This window comes from Protomyctophum bolini (assembly GCF_963924005.1).
Source record: "Protomyctophum bolini genome assembly, chromosome: 10".
In the NCBI taxonomy this organism is placed as follows: domain Eukaryota; kingdom Metazoa; phylum Chordata; class Actinopteri; order Myctophiformes; family Myctophidae; genus Protomyctophum; species Protomyctophum bolini.
Genome location: NC_137871.1, coordinates 8,447,821 through 8,454,181, shown reverse-complemented (window position 1 = coordinate 8,454,181; position 6,361 = coordinate 8,447,821). Strand labels below are relative to the sequence as shown.

Sequence of the window (6,361 nt, the reverse complement as noted above, 5' to 3'; positions counted from 1 at the left end):
GCACTTTAATTGTATTAAAAGATAACTGGTGACATGTATCCGCCCACACATATATTTATATACATATATGGGAAGCCATACCGTATGGTTGAAAGTATCGGAAGGACTGATGTGCATTGTGTCGATATGTCCCTGACCAAGACCCATAACTATCTACGTAGATTTGAGTTCAAAGAGACAGACAGACAGACAGACAGACAGACAGACAGACACAGACACAGACAGACAGACAGACAGACAGACAGACAGACAGACAGACAGACAGACAGACAGACAGACAGACAGACAGACAGACAGACAGACAGACAGACAGACAGACAGACAGACAGACAGACAGTTAAAGAGAGGGAAAGATGGAGCACAGATTTCTGTACATTTGTGCCAACTATAATGTGTGAATGTGTTTATGTCTTTGTGGTGGTATAGTGTATTGTTGCCAAATGGGTGCACTGCACACGCATTGCGTTGTGTACTGTCACTCTGTGTGTGTGTGTGTGTGTGTGTGTGTGTGTGTGTGTGTGTGTGTGTGTGTGTGTGTGTGCGTGTGTGTGCGCGCGCGTGCGCGTGTGTGAGACTTTTAATAGCAGTTTCCATTAATGTCATGTGTTTCTTATAAATCCAGAGTTTGCTCAAGAAATGACACAGTAAAATGCAAAAACCTCTGGGTGAATTGTGCTGTAAATTGCAGAGGGGGGCAGTGGGACTGATTGCAAACCAAAATGAATGTGAATTAAAGGCCGTCATTTAGTCTAGCCCTAAGACGCCATGATAAATTACAATACTTTTTAATCATTAAACTTTTCTGCAGGCTTGGGAATCCCAATCTTCATGGGTTGTAAACTGTTGACCCAGGAAATTTCATGGGGATGTTTTTAAATCTTTTAATTGTAGCCTACAGCAAAAACTCTGCTACTCTCTCTCTACTCTCAAAACGAACTGAGAACGTTTACCTAACCACGCTGTGCACAAAAGACTACATGTGCAGTGTGCACTGAAAATCGTTTCCTCAGGTTGAAATTGTATAGTTATCTACTGTAGTATAGTAGAGAATATAGAACCATGGCTGTTACTTTACTTTGAGGTGCGTGTATCTGTACATTGTACTACTGGTGGCTTGCATACGGCAGGTGATATGTCAAAGCTAAATTAGTAATTAAAGCATAATTTGTCGTCTCTGCCAGGCTGGACAGCTGTTTTTGCTCCTGTCCGTGTCTGCGTGTCAATCCTTGTATCGGGTCTATGAACAGCTTATCTCTGTTTTGTTTTTACTATACTTTTTGTGTTTCTCACTTTGCATTGAGCCCGTCGAGCCAGTAAGAGTGTCAGGTTAAATGCAACCTGAAACACAGACACATGTCCACTCCCTGGCCATTAGCTGGTTGCTATGCTAATCCAGGGATTACACCAGATACATTTACCCCACTTAACGTTTCCCAGAATTCGATGAAAAGTATACAACAAAATCCGAATCCCAGACGTTCCAGATCCCATAAGGCATGCATTAATCTTTAATACCATTCTGAGTGAGACAACCCTGAGGTGCAGGTGTGTAACATATGTGACCGCTACATATGTCGTAGTATTCTGCGTAATGGTGGCTGTAATTTAATTACATTTTTTGCTAATTTAATCCTTTGCGTTTTGCAAGTTGGTACCTGGCCAATCTGCTATATAGTTTCTGTTCTATATAGCTGGCAAATGGAAACATCCACAATTGACATACATTCAGCTACTGTAGCCTACATATAACACAAAATTATGTTTTTTTTTGCTGTTGATTATGCCCTTCATAGTTAACAGCAACAATGTCATTTCAAGTTCAAAATAAATACTGATTCATATAAAGGTGTTATTTCGTCCAACATTGCCCTCAATGACCTCATAGTCCTCTTGGATTTGGTATTTTTGAGGGCCTCCTGATTGGCTGATCACCCCATAGCGATGATTTGATTGGCTGAGCAAAGTACATATTGAGGATAAAAGTGAGGGCAGAAAAGTGATTGGCCGGAATGACATTTGTGATGATTTGATTGGCTGAGCACAGAATGTGCCCCTCACTTCACACAAGTGTGATTTATTTTTTTAATTACATGTCACATGCAGTCTCAGAGAAATATATACATTTCACTCATTTTGTACAGATACGTGTATGGTGAGTGGAGATGGAAACAAGTTGGTCATCACATTGATTATGTATTGACCTCCCCACTGTCCAGTCAGCCCAATGTTGATCTAGGAGTGCTGGTCTATATGGACAGTGTCTCCTGTTAAGGTATACAGCATGAGAGGGATGGGCAGCTAGACCTAAACATTTGCTTTTGGGTTTGACCAACAAAGGATAGGTCAATGAAAGAGGACAGGCAGAGTATACCCCGTTAACTTGTCTAAGGTGTATCTGTCAGTGTTTTCACATGCAAAGGCCTCCCCCAAAACCAATGCAAAGCCACAGTGATAGAAAAACAAAGGAAGACCGAACCGAAACCTTAACCCTAATTGATGTTCAAGCATCATCAGGACAATGGTATATTCCCACAAGGTTTAGTGGCTGATGCAGGCCATCAATAGAGCATAGTGAATAGCATAGCTATCGCATATTGACATGAATTAGCAGGGAAACAAGCAAGTGTAATTGATGAAGTTAATTGCGGTTCTGTTCCGTTTAGTGTAGCAGCAGTTTTCCAGTGAGCCAACAAGCACAATAGCAGCACCCGTCCTGACTGTGTTTGACCTGAACGGAATGAAACCTTAATTAGTATCACTAGGTCGGTGCCCAACTCTGCAGCGATGCAAGTCGGAAACGAAGCAAGTTGGAGAAAGGCAGCGACCACACCCTGTTGTGTTATACAATGGCAGTTGTCAGAGTACCCGTCCTGTCTGTCCCTTTTTTTCAAAACTTAAACATTTTAATATGAACATCAGCGTTTATGATTACAGTTTATAAAATGAATCCACCACCGGTGACATCACATACGTAAAGGTAGAAAGTTAAACCTTTTAACGGGTAGTATGTTGGCTTTAATGTGGTCTGAGTCAAGGTCTGTAGTGTTATAGGGCAAGGCCACACAACATGCGTTAGGCCAGCATCCCGCTGACTTCCATTCTATGGGAACAAAGAGGTGGAGCTTCTTGTTGTGGCGTGTTGAACTTGAGAGTTCAACATTCATGAACTTTGACCGGGCAACCAATAGGAAAGGAGGACAGTGGCTGTCCCCACTTGGTAGGCATTTGCTCGTAGTTTTGAGCCAGCACTCCAACATGATTCAAACAATGTTACACAACAGAAAAACAGAGGACAACAAGACAACACGGAAAATTGACATGTCTGACACCTATAGCCGTGCGTTGGCTACAACAAAGATGTGGATTGACGCTGAGTTACCATGGTGACCTGTTAAGATGGACCAAGAAAGGTATAAGGCCATTATGTTGTGTGATTTCTGCAATGTTTTGTTACAGTTCTGTTAAGCTCTCTCACTATAGCCTCGTAGACCACAGGCGTTTCGTTTTCACAAGAGAAGGAGAAGCCTGCGGGGCAAACGAGCCACATTTCCTGGTAGGAGTGAGTGGGAGTGAATAACAGTGAAGAGGGGCGTCCCTCCAAATGTGGTGACGTCAGTGTTCTCCGCTGTTTTCCACCGGGGAGGGGAGGGGAACTGATAGGACCCACCGCCATGATCCCGCCGGCACCCGCCCCTCTATACCAGAAATCACGCTGGCTAAGCTCTCACTAAAAGTTAAGGCGTTACGAGAATAATTCAGTCAGGCGGTATGATAATCAAGTCCTGTTAAGGCGGTCTGGTGGAAGTTAGAGTCTGGATTTCTGCATCAATGACATCATCTTCTCCATTTTAATGGCCATCGCCATGTCGCCCTTGATTCTCAGCTTCCCAGACATGAACGCCGTCATCGGCTTCAGTTTCCCGGCAAACATTTTGCTGAAGTCGGACGAGTCCATCGTCATGACGACGTCTTCTCGGACCGACGGCTCGCCCCGTCCAGCCGCCCCCGAACCGTTCTTCAGGTCAATGTACCAGACGCCCTCGTGCTCACCGGAAAGTACAAACTTGTACACTCCCCGAGTGGACTTCACCACGTCAGCATTAAGGACTCCTCTGATGACATCGAACGTGGCTTCTATGGGACCCCCTGTAGAACTCCCACTGCTGCCAGTTTGACTACTACCGGGTGGCTTGAACGCCGGGGTAGCCCCATGTTGCGCCATCCGTTTGGCCAATCCCTCAGGCTCCTCCTCATCCAGGAAGAAATCCGGCAACAGCGCGTGACCAGGCTCCACGGCATACAGATCGAAGTCCACCACGCCCTCCTGCCGGAGGAGCGTCTCGTCGATGACGAAGTTTCCAGTGTACGAGGTGGGCTTCGACAGGACGGCATACGCTGCGTCGGACACGATGTCCACCGTGCGACATTGCTTTCCCACGCCGGACCCGCCCAGCATGTCCATGGCCGCCGTCTGGATGGCGGTCTTCGGCCAGAGCGCGTTGACGGCGATTCGACCCCGGAACTCCTCCGCCATGCCCAGGACGCACATGGACATGCCGTACTTGGCCATGGTGTACGCCGTGTGGTTCCTAAACCAGACGGGGTTGAGGTTCAGAGGAGGAGAGAGGTTCAGGATGTGAGGTGTCCTGCTGCTCTTCAAGAGCTGAGGAATGCAGAGCTTGGATGTCAAGTAGGTGCCTCGCAGGTTGACTCCCAACATGAGGTCCACCTTCTTCATCGGAGTGTCTATCGTTCCCGTCAGGTGGATTGCACTGGCGTTGTTCACCAGGATGTCGATGCCTCCAAACCTCCGGACGGCCTGTTTGACGGCGGCACTGATTTGCTCCTCGTCGCGCACGTCGACGACGCACGGCAGCGCCTGACCTCCGGCGGCCTCGATCTCCCGCGCCGCGGTGTAAATGGTTCCAGGGAGCTTTGGATGCGCCTCCGCCGTCTTGGCGGCGATGACAACATTGGCTCCGTCCTTCGCCGCCTTCAGAGCGATGGCTTTACCGATGCCTCGGCTGGCGCCAGTAATGAACAGAGTGACACCTGACAGTTTACCAGTGTTTTGCAACATCTTCGAAACTTCCAACCTTCCCCCTTTGTGGAATGAGACGAAAACTTTTTTTTATTGTTATTATTTATTCATTTGACTCAATAAAAAGAAAAAGCTGCAAGCTTCCTTTCATACTGCATGTGAATATTCCCCTAAATGGAGTTTTGCCAGTGGCATGCTCAAATATGGAGTCAGTGTATAATGTCATATTGATCATGCAACATACTCCATATATGGGTATTTGCTGATTTATAAATAGTTTTGGGAGATCCGCTGATCCAACTCACTTCCCACTTTGCGCATCACGTCCTTGGGTCCTTGCCGATACCATCGAACTCGACAGCAACTGACTATTTGAAAATCAAGTCGTCTCTTTACACCTCGGCAGGCGAAGATGGCGGACGCGCAAACCGAGAGGGCTTACCAGAAGCAGCCCATAATCTTCCAGAACAAAAAGCCTGTTCTGGCCACTGAAGGTGGCAAGGAGGCAAAGGAAAAGCTCCCTCGCTACCATAAAAATGTCGGGCTTGGCTTCAAGACCCCGAGAGAGGCTATCGAAGGCACTTACATTGACAAGAAATGCCCCTTCACTGGAAACGTCTCCATCCGCGGACGTGTCCTCTCCGGCGTGGTGACCAAGATGAAGATGCAGAGGACCGTCGTCATCCGACGGGACTACCTGCACTACGTTCGCAAATACAACCGATTTGAGAAGAGGCACAGGAACATATCTGTCCACCTGTCGCCCGCCTTCAGAGACGTCACGGTCGGAGACGTCGTGATCGTCGGGGAGTGTCGCCCTCTCAGCAAGACGGTGCGGTTCAACGTGTTGAAAGTAACCAATAAGGCAGCTGGAGCCAAGAAGCAATTCCAGAAGTTCTAAAATGTTGCTTTTATAGCGGACTTTTGTCAAATAAATCACACCCGTGTGAAGTGAGGGGCGCTCTTATCGTCTTACAACATTGAGGAGGGAATTCGGTAGAGCTAACTCTATAAGTCTAACTCACGTTGCAATGATTAGGTGATGTAATGATGATGTAAAACAAACGGTGACAAAACAAACATTGAATTCTCTTTATTGTTAATGGGATTTTTATGTTTGTGTTAGGGACCAGACAAACATTAATTTCTGTCCATTGTCAATGGCGTTTTTAAAACAAACATTGAACTAAAAACAAACATTAAACCTCAATAATAAAAATGTTCTGTAAAAAAAAAAGAAAAAAACACCCGTGTGAATTGAGGGGCGCTCTTATCATCGTACATCATCATGATGTAACATGTCGATTTGCTCGTCTACAT

General features: G+C 46.2%; 2 protein-coding genes across 2 annotated transcripts; one reads left to right on the top strand and one right to left on the bottom strand.

Annotated features, from left to right (window-relative positions):
- Positions 1-3,805: 3,805 nt before the first annotated feature.
- On the bottom strand, positions 3,806-5,080 carry LOC308322516 (hydroxysteroid dehydrogenase-like protein 2; the record flags this gene model as incomplete). Its single annotated transcript, XM_080773813.1, has 1 exon — positions 3,806-5,080. One exon carries the CDS (start codon positions 5,078-5,080, stop codon positions 3,806-3,808), a length of 1,275 nt encoding a protein of 424 aa, XP_080629939.1.
- Positions 5,081-5,437: 357 nt separating this feature from the next.
- On the top strand, positions 5,438-5,942 carry LOC308322785 (small ribosomal subunit protein uS17-like; the record flags this gene model as incomplete). The annotated part of the gene is made up of 1 exon (XM_080774232.1): positions 5,438-5,942. Exon 1 carries the CDS (start codon positions 5,454-5,456, stop codon positions 5,940-5,942), a length of 489 nt encoding a protein of 162 aa, XP_080630358.1. The 5' UTR covers positions 5,438-5,453.
- Between the last annotated feature and the right edge of the window lie 419 nt (positions 5,943-6,361).